Here is a 27,618-nt window from a genome sequence, read left to right as displayed (position 1 = left end):
TCCAGATCTCCATGGGTCCACAAGTGACATGAACACTCAGATTAGGCTTGCCAACAAGCTTACTATCACAGGGGTAAGCCACAGCAAAGGCTTCCCTTGGGTGAGGTATAAATCGACAGTCTAAGAACAGATGAAGACGCGACAGAAACTCACTGAGCTCTACTGTTCTAATGATACCTGAGAATGGACCCTATCCAAGTTCAGAGAGAATAGGCTGTAAGTTCATGAACCACAAGTGTCAGTAGCCACAGAACATCTAGAAATGAGGTCAGCAGTCCAAAGGCACTGATCAGGATCGTTGGCCAAATACCTTTTTCTCAATGTTACAAAGTCCAGTGAGTCCCTCACTCAGATACCATCATAGAAAGAAACAGAAGAGCTGTTTTAAACCTAAAGTGGCTGTGAATTTTTACTCCAATAACATAATCTTCTGAGTGACCAACCAATTCAAGTGATTTCCTAGGTTTTTTTTTTTTCCAGTTTGAGCTGAAATTTTAAAAGATTTTCATAAAAGGTACATATGTATTATGGTATTTACAAAATATTTTGTATGAAATATTTTACATTGAAAAATAACATGCAAAGTACTTGGTTTCATGCTTGATCTGTAGAAGCTATTTAGTAAAAACAAATAAACAGAACTGGAAAATACTGAGATCAAGAATCTAATGTTTGGCTAAGACAGATCAAACATAAAACTGGTCTTGGAGATTTTTGTTGAAGAAAGGCATTCCTGAATTTGCAAATCTCTCTAATATGTAAACTCATCATTAGTCAGTGAAAGTGAAAGCTGCTCAGTCGTGTCCAACTCTTTGTGACCCCACGGACTATACAGTCCATGGAATTCTCCAGGCCAGAATTCTGGAGTGGGTAGCCGTTCCTTTCCTCAGGGGATCTTCCCAATGCAGGGATGGAACCCAGGTCTCCCGCATTGCAGGCGGATTCTTTACCACTTGAGCCACCAGGGAAGCCCAGTAGGAAGCCTCAGATGGTTAAATACTTCGTACAGAGAGAGGTCAGTTAGCATATGCAAAAGGTCAGTTAGATCTTGCCACTTGGCATGAGTAAAGTGTCCAAGATTGAACTCTTCCAAATATGACTGCTGGCCACTCCAGCATTTCTCTACTTTCTTAAATATGTTCCCAGACACACATGCTGTAAGCAGTAAATTCAGCTTTTTCTCTTGCTCTCAAGCAGTTTGTATTCTAGTGCAATGTTTCCCTATCTTTCCCACATAGTGACATTTTAGTTAATATTCTTTGTTCAGTACACCGGGATAAATAAACACTTGAGGACACTCCTAGCCTGGCTACCATAGAGCCACCTGAGCAGTCTTTAAGTGCCTTTAAGATTTCAGCACACCTATAAGTCTCCAAGCACAACAGATTGCCATGGTATATTAAAGTCAGTTCACTCAGTCTGTTCTGTTTTCTTCTTTACACCAATTATCTCCATGTTGGATATCTTTTTTCTTCTGTTAATGTATTATCTTGTCTAATCCAATCATATTTTTATCCTTTCATATTGCATTGCATGCAATTTTCCTAAACTTGCCCTTCAGATCTTCAGTTTAGCTTACTCCATGTTTATTCTACTCCCCTACTTTTAATATACCTGTCAGTTCTGCATCATCACTACCTATTTCCTTAAAAATATTGTTAACTCTAATAGCACCATTTCATCCTCAGCAACTATCTTTTGTATTTTCAAATCTTATTTCATAGGATCTTTATTTTCTTTGATTTCTTGAGCACATGAAGCAATAATGTCTAACTTTTCTCCTATTTCATAGGTTACACATTCTGTCAAAATGTAGCCATTAACCATATTTTAAATTATTCCCTTTTTTTTGTTGTTGCAGAATTGTTGATAGGGGCCATGTTTGGTTTTTATTTTTTTCATCTACTCACCTTTGAATTAGGACACTTTAATCTGGCCTTGATATTATCCCCCGAATAATAGGGTTACATTTTCTTGGTATGTTCTCCCTGTTTACCTGAGTATTATTAAATTCTCTCCTTAAAGATTAACAGGTAAATCCAGATATTTTTACTTTACATTATCAGTTTGGGCATTCAGCTATCTGAGTCAGCTGGTGAAGGAGGTGGAGCCCTGAAAAATCATGGGGAAACTTTTCTGTGCACTGAATGTTTTGTGAAACCTCTTCAATGACTCTAACATGGTAGTGTGGTGGGTTCTCTGTCCATTTACAGGTGAGGTGCACTGAGTTCCAGTTCTTTACCTCTCTCTTGGGGTAAGCAACTCAGTCTGGTGAGGAAGTCAATCAAAGAATGGCTGCATGGCTCTTGGACTGTTGGGTGGGGGCATGTTTTTTTGTTTGTTTGTTTGTTTTTTTTAGACCGTATCTAGGTGGCTATTACTCACACTTGCAAAGATGATTCCTAAAAAATTGTATCTGGTCTCTTCTGTTACCAATCCTCCTTTCAAGACCTTGTTCCTCCAAGTTAGGAGGCTTTCCCTCTAACTGAGAACATCTAAAGCAATCTTAAAAATACTGTTAACACAGACTTGGAGTGCTGTGATTTACAGTGAGGAAAAGGATCCCAAAGGGGAAGATTTCCCATATTCATATGATTCATCATCGTTTATAAACCTTTCTCTTTGAGTGTGTGAGTGTGTGTGTGGTGCGAGTGGGGTTGGGTAGGGGAATGGTGCTTAACAGAAGTATTTTCAGAATATTTTCTACTGGCTCCTTCAATATTGCCCCCCCTCCTTTATTATAGAACAGGAATTGTGCGTTGACTTCTGTGGTCTTTTCAGACGTTCATATGTAATACATAGCAGATTTTCTTTGAGTTTGAGATAAACTGTCCTAGTTTCAAGTAAATGAATTTTTCTTCTCTGTTACTTACTTTAGCCAGGATAAACCTGTATGTAGGTTGCCAACTTTCCCAGAAGTCTTAATTTGGAACTTTAATAAAAGAATACAACACTTTTTCTGTAGAGAGACTCAAGAAATTTTATAAAGGGAAATTTGCTTTGCTGAAAGAGTAGAACAGTCTGCCACTGCTATTAAGGAACACTTCAGAGAGAATGTAATATCTCAGTAGAATCTTAAACGATAAGTGGTAAACAGAGGGTTGCCTACTTAAGAATCCTCCCCCCCGACTTTTTTTTTTTTTTTTTGCTAACAGAACTCTGATCCTATTCATTTTTATCCAAGCAACCCTATACTTCAAGGGAGGTTGGGCTCCTTCCTAAATCAAGGGAATGAATCTTGAATAATCTAAAGCTGTGCTTTTCAAAATGTGACCTACAACCTATCAGTTTAGATACTAAATCAATATAGCATCTCCTGACCAACATCTTAAAAGTAGAAGAGAGTGTATCACATAGATCCTTAGTAACTATTCAAAGCACTAAAATACTGCAATCAATTTCAACTAGTAGAAAGACAAATAATTAGGGATCTATGAATCTGAATCTTCTGCTCCATAGATAGATTGATAAAGACATCAGTCTTGGTAATATAAAAAGTATTAATATTTCATACTGTGGATCATATTAAAAGCAGATAATGATTTATTGGTTTTTAATTTTTATTTTTAAAAACTTTTTATTTTGTATTGGGGGTATAGCCAATTAACTATGTTGTGATAGTTTCAGGTGAACAGTGAAGGGACTCAGCCACACATATACATGTATCCATTCTCCCCCAAACTCCCTGATTTATTGGTTTTTAGGTATGGGTGCATGAAGCTTTTCTAGTCAAGGAGACACCAGAGGAGGTCTTCTGGAGGGTGCTGGAGAGCATTTTCGTCATTCTTACAAAAGGGTCAAAGAGTTTATCTCTTTTTCATTGGGTGTTGTTTCCAGTTTGGTTGAATAGTAGTCACCATCTTATATGGCAAGGCTGTAGGACATTTTAAATTTATAAGATATAGACATCTTATCTAGCAAGGCTAGAAGGACAAACTACGTGGTGAGACAATTGAGGGAGGATTGATAAGCTGGATGTTCGATGACATCATTAAATACCTAAATTAACCTGGAGCTACCTTACTGATGGACGTCTTGCTATTTGAGACTATTCAAGATAAACAGGAATCTATCAGGTGCAGAAGTATGTTCTAAACATGGAGAATAGAATGGGTCAAATCACACAGCAGTTGGAACAGACTATTTATTCACTGTGATTAGGATCAGTAAAGGACAGAATACATGGCTGGAAAGATATTATGAGCTGTACTCAGGAATCTAGACTTTACCATTTTTGTAATAGAGAGTCTTCAGATGTTATTGAGCAGCAAAATAATGTGTTATATGATTAGATACTGCTATTTCTTGGTTAAAGGTTTCTTAATGTTTATATCTTAAAGTTGGATGCAGTTAAGTTTCAGTTATTTCAATATAAACACACAATATCTATACCTGTAAATAGAGTCTTCCTTCTTATATGCATTAGACTGATTGCTGGGTACAGAAGAAAAGACTGTAGAACCCGATGTTCTTCTACATTGAGGTCTATGCTGTGAATATAATTCCTGGAAGGGCTTAGCATATTCTGTCTACACATGAAGAAAAGGAGAAACTATTTTAGAAATTATTTTTCCATGTCTATATTGATAAATAATTTTTACCTGATTATTCACATTTGGTATACCTAACTATGATAACAAATAGCTGTATATACTAAGTTGCTTCAGTCTGTCCAATTCTTTGTAACCCCATGGACTGTAGCCAGTCATGTTCCTCTGTTTATGGAGTTTTTCAGGCAAGAATACTGGAGTGGGTTGCCATTTCCTACTCCAGGGGGTCTTCCCGACCCAGAGATCAAACTTGTGTCTCCTAAGTCTTCTGCATTAGTGGGCAGATTCTTTACCACTGAGCTACCTGGGATACATATACATATTTGAATAGTGCTGGGCACTCTCAAGTACTATACAGATTTTTACTATTAATATTATTTGCCACAAGAAAAAAGAAAGGCAACTAGGAATTCTAGAAAAAGTACACAAGACAGTCAAGGTCTAAACATAAGGGAAACTAATGGCATTATTTTTTAGTAACTGATGGAGAATAAGAAAAGAGAGCCTATTGTGTTTACATTGTACTCAATGAGAAGAAGCACAATCCTAGCACATTACTTTATTCTACAATAAACAATTTAAAAAATATTAAGTGCTGATTATAGTATTTTTAATTTTAGAATTAACCTACAGGCAAAATATAAAGACTTAATCAGAGTTGAAAAATGAATATAATCATTAACCTCAAAATGTAAGAATAAATATGCACTTGACCTAGGGAAGAAGATGTGGAGGAAAGGCTAAAACTGCTAAGATCTTTCATGTGATGTACAAGAGGAATCGGGAGTTACTGATTATAGTTAATAGGAAAGAAGAACATATTTAGATATACTATTTCAAGGTACAAAAGTTAAAATAGAAGAAGCAGAAAAGTAACTATCATAGATCCAGAAGAGGAAAGAGGAGAGAGGTGAGATGTAGAGCAGTATAAATAAGCTAATTCAAATTTTTATCTCTGATTATGTAGTAAATACTGCTTAAAGTGAAGTTGTTCAGTCGTGTCTGACTCTTTGCGACCCCATAGACTGTAGCCTACCAGGCTTCTCCATCCATGGAATTTCCCAGGCAAGGGTACTGGAGTGGATTGCCATTTCCTTCTCCAGGGGATCTTCCCGACCCATGAATCAAACCCGGGTCTCGTGCATTGCAGGCAGACACTTTACCCTCTGAGCCACCAGGGAAGCCCCAATACTGCTTAAAATTGATAAATAAAAAAATAGCAGTAGAAGCTCATTCTTTAGAATTATAGTTAAACATAAGAGGAATTGAAACCACCAAAGATTAAACTTCATTGCTTCTGCAAAGAGGAAATTAGAACAGGAAGAATAGGTGGAAGGACTTAGTGCTCTTATTAGCCACATGTCAAAAGGATAAAACTAATAATCTAGACATTGTATTTTATCAATATTTTTTAAAATTACAAAAAGCAGTAACTATTCAACAAAATGATAATTTGTTATTAATTATGGTGCAAAGTATGTATTTCTTCATGTTTCATTCTCCATATTTGCAATAAACTGTGTTGTTAATTATAACACCTAAGAGACTCTTTTTGAATTTCCTTTGATGATTCTCTGTATTAATTTCTCTTTCTAATAAAACCTGAATGATATCCAGGCATGCTCAATGGTCAAGGCTGGTTGGTCACTTTACGGGATGCCTGTGTACTTCAGCTCAAGCGGTCAGCGAGAGTCAATAGTGTTGTTACTATAGACTTAGAGAACACACTTGGGGCTGCCAAGAGGGAGAGGTGTGCGGGAGGGATGAATTGGGAGCTTGGGGCTACCAGATGCAAACTATTATATGTAGAATAGGGCTTCCCAGGTGGTTCAGTGGGTAAAGAAACTGTCTACAATACAGGAGAGGTGGGTTCCATCCCTGGGTCAGGACGATCCCCTGGAAGAGGGAATGGCAACCCACTCTTGCTTGGAGAATCCCATGGACAGAGGAACCTGGCAGGCTATAGTGCATAGGGTCACAAAGTGTCAGTCACAACTGAAGCAAATAAGCACGCAAGCACCCACATATGTAGAATGGATAAACACCAAGGTCCTACTGTGTGGCACAGAGGACCATATTCAATATCTTGTGATAAACCATAATGCCAAAGAATATGAAAAGATGTATATGTATGTATAACAGAATCACTTGGCTATATAGCAGCAATTAACACAACATTGCAAACAAACTATACTTCAGTAAAACAAATTAAAAAAAATTTCCCAATAGAATTGTTTCTAAACCTAATATAATCATCATTATTGTAATTATATGAGCTAAATAACTATAACAAAAACGGTCTTGGCTATTTATCAAAAGATTAACAAATGGATGTATATTTTCATATTCTAAATTAAAATAAAATATTTAAGTTATGTATGTATAATTTTCTATGAGGCTGTGTCTCAACAGACTTTATGATAAATGCTAGTACTTCACACATTCAAAAAATAATTTTTACTGCATTACCAGTACAATAAATATATTATTTTCTTTATTATTTCCATATTTAAAGTTTTACATAATATAAGAGGTGAAATCATTTAAAATTTTGTCTTTCTGAATCTTAAAATTCATTTGAATTTCAGATTTGTAGAAAAATGCATAAAACTATTAGAGATAATCTGTATTTCTATTAAATAGTTGTAAGTATACAAATTAAACCTACCTCAGGTATATCCTTAAGATAATGAAAAGATTTAATAGATCTTGATTTTAGATATTCTTCCACTGGCTCTAAAGAAACAAATCCAAACATAAATGATATTTCTATATTATTAGATTACTTCTAATTTAACTCAACAAACCATTTTCTCTACTTGTAAATTTTTTTGGAAATGCAGTTTGTTAGAGCTAAATATATTCTAGAATAATTTGCTTTTAAAACAAATTTCTATTAACAGAATATAACTTTCAGTTACTGTTATACAGTATAGCTCTATTTTGTTAGAAAAAACTGATTTCTAAATAAACAGAATCATAGTTGATAGTCAAATAAATCTCTTCATTAATTTCTTTGAAAAGAGAATTATTGCCTTCAACCTGAATCCCCCAACCCCAATTATGAATTTTCCTAATTTGGATTATCATTTAATGGATTTTTTAAAAAGTAGGTATAATGTAGGGTCAAGCATACAGACTTTGGAGGAAGATAGCCTGGGACTTCTTGGGTTTCCTGGTGGCTTATTGGTAAAGAATCTGCCTGCGATGCAGGAGACACAGGTTCAAACTCTGAGTGAGGAAGATCTTCTAGAGGAGGGCATGGCAACCCACTCCAGTACTCTTGCCTGGAGAATCCCATGGACAGAGGGGCCTGGTGGGCTGTGGTCCACGGGGTCGCAAAGAGTCAGACGTGACAAAGAGACGGAGCAGCAGAGAGTCCCAGACTTGAAGCTTGCTTCTGTCAGCAGCAACAGCAGCAGAGACTGGGACCAGAAGCTACTTTTCTGTTTGTGAGTTAATTAGTTTCAGAAAGATCATTTTACCTCTCTGAGCCTTAGTTTCCCCATCTGTTAAATGGAAACAGTAGTACTGATGTAACAGGGATGCTGTGAGGATTAAGTGAGATAACAGATGTAACAAACTTACATCTGGTATCCCTTCAATCAGCAGTTATTTGTTGATCAACTGCAATGTGCCAGAAACTGGTGCTGGACTCTGGAATTGTGATTTCTGTCCAATGATGCACATTTTAGTGGATAATGCCGAAAAGAATCAAATAAAGAAGAGTGAACAATTGAGATGCACGCTGTGATATAGACAGATTTTGGTGAGAAATAGCATTAGAGGGAGGTGTAATTTATCAATAGATAGAGTAGTTGCCACGGATTGAAAGTTTGTGTTCCTCCCAAAATTCATATGTTGAAGCTCTAGTTCTCAATGTGTTAGTTTGGGGAAGTGGGCCTTTGGGAGGTAACTAGGTTTAGATGAGGAGATAAGGGTAGAATGCCTGTGATGAGATTAATGGTCTCTCTCCACCATGTGAGAATAAAGCAAGAAGGTGACTATCTGAAAACCAGAAGGCTCTCGCCAGAACCGGACTCTACTGGCACCCTGATCTCAGACTTCCATCCTCCAGAACTGTGAGAAATAAATGTTTGTTGTTTTAAATCTCTCAGTTTACAGTAGTCTGCTCTAGTAGCCTGAATAAAGAGAGAATTGGGGACTGAGAGATGCTGTAACAAATACCAAAAAATATAAAAGCACCTTTGGAATTGGCTAGCGGGGTAGAGGTTGAAACAGTTCTGAGGTGCATCCTAGAAGAAGCCAATACAGTCGTGAAGAGATTTTAAAGGCAATTCTGGTAAGAAGTCAGAAAGAGAGAAGAGAGCTGTAGAGAAGGCTTCCATTTTTAATAGAAAATACATGAATCACCAAATGCAGAAATGTTGGTAGAAATATGAATGGTAAAGGCCATTCTGATGCGGTCTTAGACAGAAATGAGGAACACTGGAGAAAAGGTAATCTTTGTTAAAAAGTGGCAAAGAACTTAGCTGAATTGTGTTTCTATTGTAGTTTTTTGTGAGTGATGAAGTTGGATAGCTGAGATTTCTAAGCAAAGTGTTGGTTTCTCCTGGCTGCCCGAAGTAAAATGCAAGATAAGAGAAATGAACTGAAGGCAAAATCATTAAGCAAAAGGAAGCAGAACTTACAAATTTAGAAAATTCTCATATTACAAAAGTGAGAAAGCATGCTCAAAAGAGAACATTAAGGATGTGGTGCACATCTGATAAAGAGTTAAGGAGATTAGCACGGGGGTGAAGCATGGACCTGATCAGACATCCCAGCAAAGACACTGCCAGTTTGAAATGAAAGGGATAAAGATAGGATAAAATGAAGAAAGACTGTCAGATTGGCTTTTACAGGATAGGACCACAGAACAATCCACTGCAAATATGTTACTCCTTAAGATAAGGGAAGAAAGACTATGAAGGTGACTCAGAGATCATCAGGCCTGCCCCAGTTTCTGCCTGCCAAACCCTTGGGAGGAGGCCAACACTCCCACTAGATAAAGTCCTGGGGAAGGAATTCTGGCCTACCAGAGTCCCAGTGGGGTGGCGGGAGAGGTGTGACCCTTCCCTATCCAGCAGAGTTTTGAGAGCAGGACCTCTGCCCTGGTTGCTCAGGAAGGCAGAGCATGAAGCCAAAGAGGATTATTCTTGAGCCTTAGTATCCATAAAGTTTGTCTTAGTGGGTTTCAAACTATTTTTTTGATCTATCACTCCTTTCTTCTTTCTTATTTCTCCCTTTTGGAATGAGAATGTCTATCCCATTCCTGTCCCGTCATGTATTTTGGAAGCACATAATTTGTTTGATTCCACAGGTTCAAGCTGGAGAAGAATTTTACCTTAGGAGCAATCATACTGAGTCTCCCCACAGCTGATTTAGAAGATATTTCGGTGAGACTTTGGACTTCAGTAATAACACAAAACTTAGTATGGCAGTAAAATAATTAACATGTTCTAAGATTCTTTTATTGTTCAGAAGGAGGGTAACCCTATAGCTTGATAATCATTTAAATGATTATAGGATAATCATTTTAGGATTCAATCATTTAGGATTAAAGGATAATCATTTAAAGAATAGAAAAGGGTACATAACTTCCAAACTAGTAAAGGAGAAAAGTTTAAATTAAAAAAACTCAGTACTAAATAAGACATAAGAGGACCAAAAAATAATCAATAAGAGAGACAGAAAGAACAAAATAAGATGGCAGATTTAAATCCAAAGATATGAATAGTTACATTAAGTGCAAATGGACTAAGTGCTCCATTTCAAAAACAAAGATTACAGAGTGGATTTAAAATTTAACAATTTGATGTTTACAAGACCTGTCTCTTATATAAGAGATAGATCATAATGTTATAGAAATCATGGTAACAAGATGATGGAAAAGATATATCATGTAAACGTTAGCCAAAAGAAAGCAGGGGTAACTATAGTAATTTTTGATAATAAGATAATCACTTCATAATTTAAAAAGATTTAATTCACTAGAAATATGTAATAATTCTACAATTTCATACAATTAATAAGACAGCCAAAATAATATTCAAGATCTTTAAAGCAAAATTCGGTAACACTACAAGGAAAAGTCAATAAGTCTGAAATTTCTTGGCAACTGACAGAATAAGCAAGCAGAAAAATCATTAAGAATATAGAAGAGTTGAAAAACACAATGAACAAATTTGACCTAAAAGACATATATTGAAAACTGCACCCAATAGCTGCAGAATATACTTTATTTTCAAGCACATACTAAACATTTCCAACAATTGACCATGTACTGGGTGAAAATGCAAATGTCAACTAATTACACAGGACTGAAATTCTATGGAGTATATCCTCAATCTGCAGTGTAATTGTGGTAAAAACATATAAACAAAAGATAATTAGAAAAGCCTCATATATTTTGAATTAAGATATAACTTCTAAATAACTAATGGGTCAGAAGAAGAAATCATAATGGAAAACAGAAAAAAAATCATGATACTATTGAAGAACAAGGTGGGAAGACTTGCTTTACCAGATATCAGGAGTTATTTTAAGCTATAGAAATTAATGTTATATGGTATTGATATTGAAATGGATAAATAATTGAATGAAACAGAATAAGAGCTCCAGAACAGAGTCCAGAGCATTAGGGAAAGAATAGCCTTTTTAATATCATGCTGGGATAGCTGGGTATTCACGAGAACAAAAACTACATTTGACCCTTGGGATGTGCACGCATGCTCAGTTGTATCTGACTGTTGGCAACCCCCCGGACTGTAGCCCGCCAGGCTCCTTTGTCCATGGGATTTCCCAGGCAAGAATACTGGAGTGGGTTGCCATTTCCTCCTCCAGGTTATCTTCTTGATCCGGTGACTGGGCCCAGTGATTAAACCTCTGTCTCCTGCATCTCCTGCATTGGCAGGCATATTCTTTACTACTGTACCACCTGGGAATCCAGATTTGACGTTTGCCTCACTCAAAATGTAATTCCAGATAGACTTGCAAAAGAAGAACAAAAATCTTTTGCAAGATAAGTAGCAAAAGATATTCAGGACCACGAAGTAGGAAAAGATTTCTTAGATATGGAACAAAAAGTACTTATCAAACAGGGAAAGATTTTGTATATTTGACCTTATTAAAGTAGAAGAATTCCTGTTCATGAAAAAGACAACATAAAGAGAAAGAAAAGAAACTCACAGAAAAGATGAATATATTCACAATACACAAAACCAACAAGGAATGAGTAAAAAGAATATATTTAAAAATCAAGGAGAAAACAGCAAAAAGCTAAATTTAAAATAAGGTAAAACTTAGATGATTTCCAAAAGTATAAATCCAATTTGTCAATAGTTTATGAAAAAATTTTCAAACTTACTAGTAGTCACAGAAATGCAAATAAACCATAATGGTATACTATTATATACCTAGTAGATTGCTAAAATTAAAAAATTGCAATTTCAAGTGTTAGAAAGCAGAATAAAAAGAACCCTCACAAATCTGATGAGAGCATAAGTTGGTAAAAACACTTTTACCATTATCCAATATATGATGGAAAGTAGTCATCATCTATTGTTGAAGATAAGCAACCCTAGTAATGTAAATTCTGGATATACACTATCAAGAAACTTTTACACAAATGCAGCAGGATGCGTTAAAAAGTATTCATTTCAGCATTGCAATGACAAAGTAAATCCCCAAATTTCAAGGGTGGTATGGATAAACGGTGATATAGTCGTGCAATGGAATACTTAACAACAATGAAAATGAAAGAACTATACCTCCACACAACAATGTGAGTGAATGTTACAAAAAATGCTAAGAAGAAAGAAAAAGAAAATACAAATGAATGCATATGGCATGGTTACAATCATGTACAGTAAAAACCAAGCAAACTATATTTTGTAGAGATTCAAAAAATAGATGGTAAAAATGTAAAGAAAAGGAAGTGATGACCACAGAAATCAAGACAGTAGTAACTCCCAGGGACAAAGAAGGGAAAAGTGATTTGGAAAAGGTCAAATGGTTTTATGGGATGTTGGCAATGGTCTATTTCTTGACTTGCAATACGGTTATATAGGTGTTTATTTTTATAACTGACTGTTATACTGCATATTTTATGCTATATTCACTTTTTAGAATGTATGCTATTTCATAACTTAAAATGGTTTAACAAAAAAAAGAAGGAAATTGATTAGAAAGAAGGCAAGAATGAAAGAAGAAATACCTGTCAGCAAGCTACTATAGTTGACACACAAAAAGATGATTTGGATTAGAGTGGTGATAGCAGAAACAGTGAAAATAGATTAATTCAAGATGAGTTAGAATGAAAAGAACTTGTCGATGTATTGAATTTTGGAGAGGAAGGAAAGGGGAGATGAAGGATGGCTTCTCGGCTTTATTATTTTGTTTTATTTATTTTTACAAGATTTTTTATGTGGATCATTTTTTAAAAGCATTTATCGAATTTGTTACAATATTGTTTCTGTTTTGTGTTTTGGTTTTTTGGCTGTGAGGCATATGGAATCTTAGCTCCCTGACCAGGTATCAAACTTTCACCCCCTACACTGGAAGGCGAAGTCTTAACCACTGAACCACCAGGGAGAGCCTGGCTTCTAGGTTTTAGACTGGAGTCACTTGGTGCACTTTGATCCAAAGTAGTGAGAATGGAATGCTGTTAAGGGGCAGCGGGAATGGGAGAAACTTTTCAAGGACAGTTAGGATAAGGAATCATGAGACCAGTTCTGGTTATAAGGTTTAAGATGTAGTGAGAAGTTTAAGTGGAGATATCAAATAGGCACTTCAGTATAGGCATCCGTTTTTCAGAGGATTAGTCTGGACTGAGATACAAATGAAGGATTTAATGGTATTTCTATGGTATTTTAAACTATAAGACTGGATTAGATTACCTAAGAGGAGACAGTGTAGAAACAGAGGCAGGCTCAAGACTGAGCTCTCAGCAAATACAGTACTTTAAGGATGGAGAAGAGAAACTAAGAAGAGAAACTGAGAAGAGGCGAGATAGAAAAAATAGAGGTGTTGAGAAGTGGAAGAAACCAAAACAAAAATCCTTTGGATTTAGCAACACGGAGACCATTGGTACCCTTATTCAGGGTAGCTTTAGTAGGATGGTAGAGGCAGAAAAACAAATTGTAGCAGGTTGAAGTTTGAACAAAAGTTGAAGGAGTAGAGACAGTATATGTAAACGAATCTTCTGAGGAATCAGATCATGAAGAGTAACAGAAATGAGGCAAATGGGACAACACGGAAGCAAGGCATCTCAGTCAAGGTTGTTGATGAGAACAACACAATCAGACGTTTTTCTGATAATGTCAGAGAAAGAACAAAGATGACATGAAATACCCAGATTCTCTGAGGAACTGTGATGCTGGTTCCTAGCTTACAGATTCCTTAAGTTTTTAGGAAAGTGAATTCTTTTACAGTCCCTATAAAGTAAGTTTCTACTAAGCAAGATGTCCAGGCTTGAGTGATTATTTTAAAAACAATAATAAGAAAATTTAGGATTGAGTTGAAAGGAAATCCAAATATTTTCTTTCTAGCAAAATAAACATAAAAATATTAATTTTTTGTGAATTGTACAAATTGCCTATTCTGATATTTATCATCTCTTTCTCCTAGGAAGTCCTTCTTGATAGCTCACTGAAATCTTTCCCAAGCATTTTCAAGAAAATGTTTTCAACAGAAGCATCAAATTGTAAGAACTTATAAGACAAATTATAAGAACTATAAGACAAACTAATAAATGATAAAGTAGTAAATAAAAGTATTCAATACATCAAAAGAGAGGCAAATATGCTACACAAAACATTACCTATTGACTTGATTTCCTGAGTTTTTATATTTGTTGGCAAAAAGGGTGGTCTTAAATTTGAGTTTTGAAAATCACTTTTTTTAGGTTCAGGCATATTTTTGAAGGAGACAGATCTGAAAGAAAGAAAATTAATCTAAATTAAAATAATCAGAAAATTTATAAAATAACTTAAAGCATACATATGAAGAAATGTGGTCAAGGCCCAGTTATATAGATTTGAATGTTGTTTTAATATGTTATCATACAGTGTAAAAGACTGGGACTGATTAAGCAGAAACTGAAAATATTAGTAAGAAAGAAATAGAGAAAACTGCTGGTGTTACAGGACTGAGGGCACTCAGGAAACTACTGTTCAGAAGCTATATTGACCCTTTTAGAAAAATACCTTAGAAATTTGTTAAATTAAATATTAGGAACACTGCCAACTCTAGTCAAGCAGTGGGATATGGATTTAGGGTCAGTTCAGGTTCCAGAAGAGTATACCAGATAGGATTCCGACATCTACTTACTGTGAACAAAAACTTCTCTCCTCTAAATTCTTTGACTATTAATGGTATATAAGGAAGTTAATACTACCATATAATTCATGGTATTTCTGACCTTTAAATACTATGACTTAGACCTCAGACACTCATCTTTAGTTTATATCATCTAGTCTTCCACCTTTAAATATTATCTATAGACTGGTATTCTCCAGATTTTTAATACAGATTCCAAACTCTTCCCTGAATTTCAGATGTATGAATCAGCTGCTTCATGACTTCTGCATTAGATGTGTTGTGGGAATTTCAAACTTATATTCAAAACCAAATGTTTGCTTTCACTTCCTTTCCAAACTGTTTCTCACCCAGGTTTTCTCAATTCCATTCAACCAGAGGGTTAGGCCAAAATTCTGCACTCAAGTTTGTTCCTGTTTGTTTAAAAAATTTTATTGGAGTATAGTTGCTTTACGATTTTGTGTTAGTTTCTGTCGTACAGCAAAGTGAATCAGCCAAACACATACTTGTGTGTGCATGCTCAATTGCTTTAGTCACGTCTGACTCTTTGTGACCCCATGGACCCGCCAGGCTCCTCTGTCCGTGGGATTTTTCCTGACAAGAATACTGGAGTGGGTTGCCATGCCCTCCTCCAGGGGATCTTCTGGACTGAGTGAGTGAACCCTCGCCTCCTGTGTCTCCTGCATTTCAGGCGGATTCTTTCCCACTGAGGCACTGGGGAAGCCCACATATACATATATCCACTCTTTTTTTGGGTTTACTTCCCATTTAGGTCAACAAGGCCATTGAGAAGAGTTCCATGTGCTATACAGTATGTTCTAACTAGTTATCCATATTATACATAGGATTGATAGCGTATATATGTCAATCCCAATCTCTCAATTCTTCCCACCCACTCCCTTTCCCCTTGGTATCTGTGTATTTGTTTTCTATATCTGTGACTCTATTTCTGCTTCATAAATAAGATGGTCTATACCAATTCTTTCAGATTTCAAGTGTATTCTGCAGTCATCTTTGACTTCTGTTTCTCTCATTCCCCATTCCTGCTACCTCAGCAAATCTCACTGGATCTTTCTTTGAAACACATTCCAGATTGAACAGCTTCTTTCCTCATCACTTCTGTCCTAGTTCCCAGGCCCTTTCATGTCTCATCTGAACTACTTCTCCACATCTCTAGCCTTTTTCTGTCTGCTCTCTCTGCTATCTCTCTTGCGCCCAGCAGTCCCAATACAAGCCATGGTGACATCCATAAAAGGTAAATGAAATTGCCATTTCCCTCCTACCATTTCCTGTCACACTGAAACAAAATTCCAAATTCTCATTGCAAGACAGAAACTTTCCTCAGTTCTTGTATTTCTAAGTAGAGGAGCTTCCATTGAATGCCCCTCCAGGCTTCTCTGTGCACCCCTTCACCTCTCCCCTCAACATGGAAGCAGAGTGACTTTTTGGCTGTTTGGTTTAAGAAAAGGAACTTGAGCTCATACTTCAGGACGTTGGCCCTTGCTCTGTCCTCTGCTTGTAATATTCTTCCCCTAAATATTGAGAGGCTTACTCACTCAAATCATAGGTGAAATATTTCACCAGTCTCTACTCAAATTTCCACTTTTCCAGAAAGGTCTTTTTTCATCCCCTCCCATCTAAAGTAATCCCTATCAAATCTAATTCCCTTAATTTACTGTATTTTTCTTCATAGCATTTGTCACTAGTAAATTACATTATATGTTGATTTATTTATTTAGTTTGTTGTCTATCTTCCCACCTTATCCTAGAATGTAAATTGAGGGCAGGGTCTTTGTTTAGGTCACTGTGGTATTCCTAGCACCCAGGAGAGTGACTGGCTCATAGTACCTATGTACTAAGTATTTGTTGAATGTATAAATTGTTTTGGTAAATTTCCATTGAACTTTCTTAAACTCTTATAACCTCTAGTGAGTTTTCAGTTTATTCTCTTTAGGATTTTCAGTAAACAATCATTTAATCTTCACAAAATAATTCATCTGTTCCTTTCAAAACATTTAAATTTGTATCTCATGTTCTTATGTAATATCATTGACAAATACTTCCACAATAGTTAGGTAGGTATACTAGTAAGAATGGGCATCCCATTTCTAATTTAAATGGGAATGTGTCAAGTATTCCACCCTAATGGTGTTGACTGTCTTGTTAAGCAGATGATTTTTTTATCCTTATCTAACAAAGGTATTTTTCCAAATACATTTGCAGAATGTATTGTTCACTTGCTAAGTTGTGTCCGATTTTCTGTGACCCATGAACTGTAGTACAACAGGCCTCCCTGTCAGGAGGGAGGAAGGGAAGAAAGAGAAGGTGATGAATTCCAGGCTCCCTCATTCACCCCCATGCAGTAGTTCTGGGAAGACCCATCTGTGATAGTGGATGTGGCTATTTTTCCCCCTTTCCTGCTCCCTCCCAGCTCTAATTCCCAGTGTCTGATCACTTGCACAAATAGAACCTTCTGTTGGATGAAGTAAAAGCAAACTACGGGACGTCAAAAAAATAGATAATGATAAAATGTAAGAAAATAATGAGGAAATGATGCGCTTTCAGTATTTGTTTTAATATGTCATTGAATTTTTAGTTTACATATTTAATTTAAATAATGACTGTATTTAACAATGTATCTCACAAAATCCCTGCAAATTCATCACTCAACTCTAAAGAATTGGTGGGAGCTGGCTCTATCACAACAGTGTCCCCTAACAGAAGGAAAAAAAAAAGATTAAAAGAGGGAAGAGGAGGAGATGTGGTGGAGGAAGACCACACCCACCCCCACTTACAGGTCAGGACAGAAAGAATCAAATTGCTGGCCATACTCTTTTCACTTCAGGTCCTACAAGTCACTAGACTTACATATGGGGGAATGGAAAGCCTTGACTAATATGTAGGATCAAAATACTAAACTGCACAAACTTTTAATAACCAAAAATGGCCAGGATGAAATGGAGAAATATAGAACTGCTTTATATGGTCCTGAGTTGAGAACAATGAAACGGTTAAGTTAATATTTTATTTTAGATTTCTAAAAAATCTATAAGTGAAATACTGTAAGGGTTTTATATTCTCATGGTCAGACTTGAGGATCAAAGTTATCTTTATGAGAAGAATTGGAAGTATTTCATCTTTGTCTATGCTCAGAAACCACTTAAACAGTTCTTTGAAGAAACTCACCCTTGACACAACTTCAAGGTGGTGCTTTGGTAAAAGAGAGTTTTCTGACAGCTTTCTCAAATATTTCTAGCTGTTGATTTATTTATGTTTTCTTCTTGCTGTTAATTCTGTTTTCACCATTCATAGTTTCCCAGACCTTCCATTACCAGACTCATGTTTCAAAGCAACGTAGTTATAGGCATGCTCAGTTGCTTTAGTCATGTCCAACTCTTTGCATCCAACGTGGACTATAGCCCGCCAGGCTCCTCTGTCCATGGGATTCTCCAGGCAGGAATACTGGAGTGGGTTGCCATGCCCTCCTCCAGGGGCTCTTCTGGACCCAGGAATCAAACCTGTGTCTCCTGCGTCTCCTGCAAGGCAGGCAGATTCTTTACCCACTGGGAGCCACTGAGAAGCAAAGTTCTCATAATTATCTTAATTTTTTCTACATCCATGTTTATAGCTCCCCCTTTCCCATTACCAGTACTGTGCCTTTTTTCTCCTTCAATTTCTCAAATTATGGTCATTTTAACATTCTTTGGGGAGGTCTTAAACATGCTAGTTTTGCAAAATACTCTCAAAGATTCAAAGTGCTTATGAGAGGAAAGCAAAGTTTGGTGGAATTCCTGGGAGATGACAGCTTTATTTACTTATTTATTTATTGGTCCTTTAGTAAATGCACACTTAATTTATAAAAAAGAATCTGAACTAAGTGCTAGGTACTTGTAAAATTAACTTTACACAAACTCTGTCTTCAATTAATCACGTCATTTTTAGCTTACATAATCCCTTATCATGTTGTTCTCTTCCTTTCTTAAAATTTTATTATATGGGTTAATTTTGTGGACTTAGTTTAGGTATAACTAATTTATAAATCCTGCTACCTAGGAGCAGGTAGACTTATAGGATAGATAAAATAGCTATAAAATAGGTTCCTTCTAAGCTCAGAGGCGCCTGGATAAGAATACTCTATTAGTCACCGAGGAATAAGCCATAATTTTGTTTACCGCTCAGTTTAAGAGAAGCAGCGAGGTTTCTGTCATTCTACCCCAAGATCCTTCCCTCCAAGCAGATATGAAGAGCTGTGAAAAGTCAGATTTGACCCTACTTACAAAGTAACAAGTTGGCCTGATACAATTTCATCTCTTTTGGATATGAGACTCCTGGGTCAGAGACAAAGGACTATCACTCACAACAATAGGAGTGGAATCTCCTGCATTAATTCTCTGAGCCCCAGCTCCACAGGGCAATGAGCAGAAGGCCAGATGACATCAGCACACACGCTGGGTTATGTCACAGGAATGGAACCTTGAGTTTAGGGAACATAGATCTTTTTAATGGACAGTAATATTCCTGCTCTTGCTCAGAGGAGGGCACTTTCTTTGTGTTCCAAGGCTGTCTGCTATACAAATGTCCTAGAAAAGATAGGAACAAAGGCAGCCAGTGCTTTTGCTCACAGATGTACAGAAATATAAGGCACCTATGGAGAGTTAAGTAATGGAGGGGATAAGAGTCTAGGAATAAAACTTGTGTGTTCCTAGTACTGTGTTCTCAAATATGTTCTCAAATATGAGGAATTGGACTTGGAGTTAGAAATTTGGTAGGTGACTTCACTAGCATAAAATTATAAATCTGTTTTTTGTAAGTTGTATTGGTTTGGGGCTATGTGGATTTTTAAAACATTAAACCCTTCCCCTACCCCTTTTTGTCTTACAGTTAGAAAAATCCCCTGTGAAATTATATCCTGTTGCAGTTGAGTTAAAGGGAGCAGAGAAAAAGGCCTTGATTTGTGCTGCATGGGCTGGAAAAGGAAGGCTGTTGCATGGGCCGGGAATGGACCATGCGAGTGGCCCGGGCACACGAAAGAAAACCAGAGAAAGGCACAGCTCAGATGGAAGCATGGCGGGTGAGCCAAGGCTGCCTCTTCTCAACTGGAAATCTCTTATGGAACACTTGGCCCGGTAATTCTTTGGAATGCTTTGTGTTTTTATAGAGCAGCCATTTTGAGATGGAAACCCAGAGTTTCAATCAGGTGCCATGGGAAAATTTCAAATACATTTTTGTATAATAAAGACACTCAGTTTGGATCTTTATTTTATTCATATTTAATTTAAATTTGGATAAACATATTTCTCCAAGTAGATTCCGCAGGGAGAATAAATAAGTAGATTATATTCTAAAGTCTTTCAAGTCCAAAAACTTGTTTCTGTTTTCTCAAATATAAATGATGATTCACCCAAACAGCAGACTCCTGGATTGCCATTCTATTTAAAAGTTGGAAAGGTTTTATTGTTTTCTAGCCTCAGAGATACAGATGAGACATGAATCTTATTTGCTGTATTTTCCTTTGTAAATAACTGCTGTTTTCTCCCCTGTCTGAAATTGAGTAATTTTACCATAAGTCTAGCACTTGATAATGCTTTAGATCTGAAAATTCAAGTCTGTCTTAAATGACACTTTTTTCTTATAATTCTTTTATTTCCTCACCATCTGTTTCTTGTCTCCTGATTTATGTATTAAATGTATATTTTCATATGGAGTATCCTAAAACTGTACATACATGTCTCTTTTTAACCTGATTTTCATTTTGGAGGGGGGTATTTTTATAAGATTGTGTCTTTATTTGATCATCTAGATTATCAATGCAGTCTTCATCTGTATTCTGTTTTTAATTTCTCTATTCAGTTTTTTATTTAAAAAGTCTTTTTTTCTAAATCCCCTTCCCCCTGTTTGAGAGAGATTTTCTAAAGTTTCCTTCCATCAATGTATTTCATTAGGAGTCACCAGTTAACGAGAGTTTAGTTTCATCTTCCTCCTTCATATGAGTCCCTTTAAATGGCCTGTGGTTTTTCACTCATTTCAGTGAGTGTGGGTTCCTGTAACAACTATGAAGGTCAAGCTATTTGGGACTCAGGTAGCATTAGGCAGTGAGAGAGAAGATTCTTTTGGAGTGAATCAGTGACAAACAATCCCCATCTTCTTAATCTCTATGCCAGGCTAATGTCACACAGAGTATAAGACATGTATATTGAATTAAGGAAGACAGAATTTGACTGATTAAATTTCATTATAGGCTGTAATCATATTCTCTGTCCATATTTCATTATCTTGCCTGTATGCAAGTTTATCCTTCTATTCTATCATAAAAATACTTCTAAAAGGAATATTCTTTTGGATTTATTTTTAGGAAAGTAATTCTTCTAATGAGAAGCTCCTATTCATCTAAAGAAAAGGCATTCTTAATATGTCTACTTGCCCCTAACTTGTTTCCTAGTTCTTACCACTTAATAAGTGGTAAATTTGGCATTTTCACTTGAGAATCCAGTATGGAAGAGATCACTTTTTTCTCTTTTAAAACTTATGTTCCAGGTAATTTTCTAAAAAGACTTTTGTAAAACGTCCAGTTATGAAAAGTTGCAAAGAAGAGTAGCTTTGGTATTTGCTGACAAGTCTTAAAGACAATAGACAAATGAAAGGCAAAAGACTGAGAGAGATTTTCAAATGATTATAAAACTCTCTGCCTATCAGTAAAGTAATCCCAGGAATGTCCTTCCAGAAAATTTTGGGTGTTTGTGGCCATCACCTTTATCAGTTTCCATTTATACAAGAAAAATGCAGAAATCTTGAGCTAATAGTAACATGGAAAAGATGTCTCTGGGAGTAACTGAGAAAGAAGCCCTATGAATTTTAATGATTCTCAATCCTAGCTTTTCTCAGAATCATCTGAGAAATCTTAAAGATAGTAATGCCTGGGCCCTACTCCAAACTAATTAAAGTTGAATCCAATTATTTTAAAGCTCCCTGAGTAATGCTAACATGCAGATGGGTTAAAAACCACTGGTTTGAAAACAAAACTCAACTATAGTTCAACCCTAGGCACGTTTCATCTAGGTGATCATAACACCAGGTTAAGTGTTGCTATGATATCCATCAAATTAAGAACAGATGTCAGTGTTGACCAGCATGATTACAGCGGGGGCACAGCTAGAGCAGGGTGGTTCCTGTGCCAACAGCATCAGTGTCACCTGGAAACTTAGCCAGACATTTGAATTATCAGGCCCCAGCCCAGACCTATAGAGTCAAAAACTCTGCCAGTGGGGCCCCACGATCTGTATTTAACAATTCCTCCATGTTTGAAAGACTAGAGCAGTGCTTCTCAACCGTTAGTGTCCACAGAAATGACCTGGGGGATCTTGTTAACTGCAGCTTTGGTTTGGGATGAGGTCAGAAAATTCTGTATTTCAAACAAGCTGCCAGGTGATACCAATGCTGTAGGATGGAAGACAACACTGTGAATAGCAGTAGACTAGAGATCAAAAATGAAAAACGCATCCAGTTGGTAGGAGTTACTCTGGTACTGGTGGTCATGATCATGTTGTAAGGTTAAGGCTGGCTGAGCTGAAATCTGTGTGAATCAGATCTGACATCTTGGCTCATGTAGGAATGAGGTTTGTAAGCACTGGTAGAGGTTGGTATCCTGTTATAATTAATGTAACTTATAAGACTAGGGGGCTTCCTAGATGGCTCAGTGGCAAAGAATCTGCCTGCCAATGTCGGAGCCGTAAGAGACACAGGTTCGATCCCTGAGTTGGGAAGATTCCCTGGAGGAGGAAATGGCAACGCACTCTAGTCTTCTTGCCTGGAGAATCCCAAGGACAGAGGAGACTGGTGGGCCACAGTCCATGGTGTCCCTAAGAGTTGGACACAAATGAGCATAGTGAAAGCTGCTCAGTCGTGTCTGACTCTTTGCGATTCCATGGACTATACAGTCCATGGAGTTCTCCAGGTCAGAATACTGGAGTGGGTAGCCTTTCCCTTCTCCAGGGGATCGTCCTAACCCAGGGATCAAACCCAGGTCTCCCGCATTGCAGGCGGATTCTTTACCAGCTGAGCCACAAGGGAAGCCCACAACTGAGCATACATACATGTATAAGACAAGGAGCTGCATCTCCCAATTTGGAGGAATTAAATCTGTGCAATATAGTCAAGGTAATCAGCATATCACTGTTGATATGAGGGAAAAACTTGCCCCCTTATACTCTGCTATTTAAGTAATCATTCTGTTATGGCTGAAAAATGACTCGTTGCAAGATGACTTGTTTCCTGGAAGAAGCAGTTTTTGGAGATACTGTGAATTCTAAAAGGCTAGGTTCTCTGAGGAGCTCTCATAGTTTTTCATAACCTCTTTTACTACCTAATGATATTTCTAGAATCCAAGTATGCACTTCCCAGTTTAAGCCCTTCAGTGGTTCCTCACTGAAGGAGATTGTCCAGAGTTCTTCACCTGGCTCATAAAGCCCTTGGTAATCTGGCCTTTCTTTACCCTTTTAGCCCAATTTCTTACCAATCTGTCTCTAGTCTCTGCCTCATATCCCTTTCAAGTCTAGTAACACTAAACTACTTCTGGTTCCTCAAATGAGCTGCACTTGCCTTTACCTCTGGCTGACCCTTTGTCCTGGAATCTCTTTCTTTTAAATCTTGATGCCTCTTAACTAACTCTCTGGGTCTCACCTGAGGGGCCACCTCCCCTAGAAACTTTTGTTGATTCTCACATTAGGAATCTCTGTAGCAACTGGTGCTTTGCCTGTTCACTTATCTGAATCCCCACTGATGAGGTATACTTCACAGTTGCTGTCAGATGCCCAGAGCATGGCAGTCACTCAATCAACACTTGTAGAATAATATTAATAAATTAAATTACAGTAGTATGTGATAGCAGCACCACTATTAAAAATTAAAATGATGTTATCTGTAAGAATTTTTTATTTGAACTTGGTTTAGGGCCAATCATTCAAGCAAGAGTGACAGACAGCACAAAATCGCTACATGAGAAAAATTATTTGAAAAGAGGAAAATGTTAGAAGTAGTCTTAGAAGGAAATCTCAGAGCCTAGATATACTGCCAGTTGGGCTTATCTATATGTACTAGATCCTCTTAATTTCTTCAACCAAATTTTCTTTCTTTTGGCCTGGGTTACACTCTAATTCTGATGTAAATTCTTTTGATTTTCTCGTACTTTTTTTTTTTTTTTTTTTGCATGTGTGCTAGTTTTGGTCCTCTGAGCACTGATCAAACAAAGTTTACTTGGTCTTTGAATCTTGAAACTATGTGCCAGTTTGTTTCTATAATTTAGACACTGATTTCAAACTTCAAGTTAGCCAGACTTAAACAATTCAAAGGAATGTTACTCAGCTATAGATATTATCACTAGAGACAGGATCAATGATGCCTTTATAAACTATAATCTACAGACAGGAAAGGGAAAGCAATGATATCGTCCTGGAAAATGCTGCCGTAAGACACACTGCACATTATCTTTAAATGTATCTAACGGGTCATTGGCCATATATTATGCTATCACATAATGGCTTACATATATATAATAAAAATATAAATATATACAAATATAAAATATTTATAATTTTAATTAATAATACACAATATATAATAAGATATATTATTTTTCCCTTCTCTATATGCCCAACTTCTATTTTATGCAACTTTTTCTATGTATTATTAAAATATTCTAGTTCAACATGGATAGATCTATAAATGATTTTGAAGTAGAAGTATTGGCTGTATCTACATAAAAACAAAGTAGTAGTGAAAGAAGTTTGTGATAAAGCGAAAGTATATAAACCATTAATATTTATTTGTGCTAGAAACAAACTCCTTTTCTGCACAATGGAAACATATTCTGACACCCTGGTAAATCACAAATAACAAAAATACAGTTGAGTAAGCTGTACTTTGAGTCTAAATGGTCTTGTTTTACTTTATATTCAGACATGCTTGTTCAACTATCTTTTAGATACCACCACCTGGATGCCCCAAAGCTCAGCATTTCTCATTCTAATCTCTTACCCACCCCAATCTGCTTTTCAACCTGTGATCTCTACCTAAGTACGAAACACCAAAATATATCTAGTCACCAAGACCAAAAGCTGGAAATCAGTCTGTAGAATGTGGTAGAGATAAGAGCATAGGCTCTGAAATTTAAATCTAACTAGTATTTAAATCTAGCTTCTGCCACTTGCTAGCTGTGTGATTCTGGGAAAGTCATTTTAGCTCACCAAGACTTGGGTTTGTCATCTGTGAAACTGCACTTAATACATTGTTTTTGCTGTTTAGTTGCTAAGTCATGTCTGACTATTTTGTGACCCCATGGACTATAGCCTGCCAGGCTACTCTTTTAGTGGGATTTCCCAGGCAAGAATACTGGAGTGGGTAGCCATTTCCTTCACCAGGGAATCTCCCCGACCCATGGATCACACCTGAGTCTCCTGCATGGCAGGTGGATTCTTTACCACTGAGACACTGGGGAAGGCCACCAGAAAGGTGAGCTACTACAGAATAAAAACAAATGAGGTAAGAGCAGTATTCACTCTACCACAAATGCCCAACTGATTTGAAGTCTCATTGATTCTACATCTTACTATTTCTTTTGTCTTGGATCTCCTCCACATTTCTAGTGCCTAGAAAAATTATACCTCATTACATACATGCATAGTGCCAGTGAAAGACCAATTATTGCATATTCAGGCTACCCCTTGTAAGTACACAGAGAAACTGCCTTACTTAGTTTTCTAGGAATATCTCTTTTTTTTGCAGTATATTGGTTGAAGCTTGAAATAAATCCTGATATTAACTTGGAGTGATATAATAAAGCTCAAGAAGTCTTTATTTAAATGTTTAGAATTATAATTACTATGTACAATTATAATCTACAATGGTGAAATATAATAAATATTTTAAAAACTAGTATTGAGAATACAAATCTAGCATACTGTAACTCATAACCATTATGAAATATACCTATGTTGACAAAGCTTACATTTAATATAGATTGCACAATCTAAGTCAATAAATATAATGCTTTAAAACTTCAGACTGAAAGTTTCAAGTAGTTATAACCTTTTTGGTTTTTTAGTGCCATATGATCTGTCTGTTGTGATCTTTGAGTTTGTCTTAGACATGGAGGTAGTAATATCCTTTTCAACTTCCAACTGGAAATCAAACGTCAGGGGTATCACTGAAATCTTTCTCTTTACTTGACTCTGAAGGCAGTTTTTCTGCAACAAATCCAAAATATAACACAGTGAAAAAAAGAGTACATTTCATATGAGGAAAATCCTGTATGTAAAGGACAAAATTAATCTCACTTTATACATACACCTTCATGCACAGAATTTATGTGGCAGGCAACAATGGAAAAATAATGCAGACTGAAGATTGGAGGCCTTGTGTACAGACTCTTTTCCTATTTATTAAGTGAGGGTGTTGGACTAGATGCTCATGAAGGCTCCCTCTGAAGTTCAGATTCTAAAGTTCCGAATTTAAGAATGACCTATATATTCAGCAAAGACAATTATTAATCCATAGGGTTATTGAAGCCATAGCAGGCAGGTTCCTCCAACCCACTTCTCTCCCTGGAGCCACATACATGGTGGAGCCAGAGCCAGAAATTGAGTTAAGAAAGCAATCAAAAGAGAATTCCATTCAAGTATTTATACAGATCGACTGAAGAGTAAAAAGGGTAAAGCTAAAGATTGAGTTAAGGAGCTGAAAATCTTCTCTAAAAAGTTCTCTCAGAGAACTGCACAGAGGAATAAAGAAATAATAACTTGAAAAGGAAATCATAAGATATGAGCACTTCGGTTTCTGCCAGTGAGGGATTAAGTGCTACAGGAATCACCCTTCTGCTATAAACAACTGGAAAACCAGACAAAATATATGAAAATAACTACAATCAGGCATTAGGAAACAGGCAGAGCAGGACCATGATCCCTGAGGAAAGAGAAACAAATGAGGTAAACCCTACAATAGCCTAGCTTACTCTGGAAGGCCGTTTCCAGACTGAGGCACAGGGAGGGGGAACTCAAACCAAACCTTGTGGCTCTAACCTGGTTGATTCTGAGAGACAGACACTGCACTGGCAGACACACTCTTGGGCGTTCACCCCAAAGAAATAAAATTTACATTCATAAAAATCCTGTACATAAATATTCATAGCAGCTTTACTTCAGCTTATTTTTTAGCAGCCTTATTTTCCAAAGCAAAATACTGAAAACAATGAAATATTTTTCAGTGGGTAAGCAACTGAAACTCTGTACATTCATATAATGGAATACTACTCAGCAATAAATTTTACATATTATTTACCATTAAAAAAAACGTTATTACTTCATGCAAAAACTTCATGGACCTCAAGAGCATAGTGAAATAGTCAATCTCAAAATTTTACACACTGAATAATTTCATTTATATAACATTCTCAAGATTATAAAACTATAGATATGAAGAATAGATTCATCATTGCTGGGGATAGAGACAGAATTGGAATGGGGGAATAGGCTTTCCTGGTGGCTCAGTGGTAAAGAATCTGCCTGCAATGCAGGAGATGCAAAAGACGTAGGTTCAGTCCCTAGGTTGGGAAGATCTCCTAGAGGAGGAAATCGCAACCCGTTCCAGTACTCTTGCCTGGAAGATTCCATGGACAGAGGAGCCTGGCAGGCTATAGTCCATCAGGTCACAAAGAGTTGGACACAACTTAGTGACTAAACAATAACAAGTGGATCCAAAT

At 36.6% G+C, this 27,618-nt stretch overlaps 1 protein-coding gene across 1 annotated transcript in view; it reads right to left on the bottom strand.

Moving 5' to 3' along the window:
- C1H1orf141 (chromosome 1 C1orf141 homolog) overlaps nucleotides 1-27,618 on the bottom strand; it is a 44,838-nt gene that overhangs the window by 3,119 nt on the left and 14,101 nt on the right. Inside the window, 4 exon segments of the mRNA XM_065928529.1 lie at nucleotides 4,394-4,529; nucleotides 7,219-7,286; nucleotides 14,374-14,486; nucleotides 25,950-26,107. Of these exon segments, the coding sequence (XP_065784601.1) occupies nucleotides 4,394-4,529; nucleotides 7,219-7,286; nucleotides 14,374-14,486; nucleotides 25,950-26,107 (475 nt within the window).

This window comes from Muntiacus reevesi, chromosome 1, assembly GCF_963930625.1.
Source record: "Muntiacus reevesi chromosome 1, mMunRee1.1, whole genome shotgun sequence".
Lineage (NCBI taxonomy): Eukaryota > Metazoa > Chordata > Mammalia > Artiodactyla > Cervidae > Muntiacus > Muntiacus reevesi.
The sequence above is the reverse complement of the archived record's forward strand: the minus strand, read 5'-3'. Positions and strand labels throughout refer to the sequence as shown.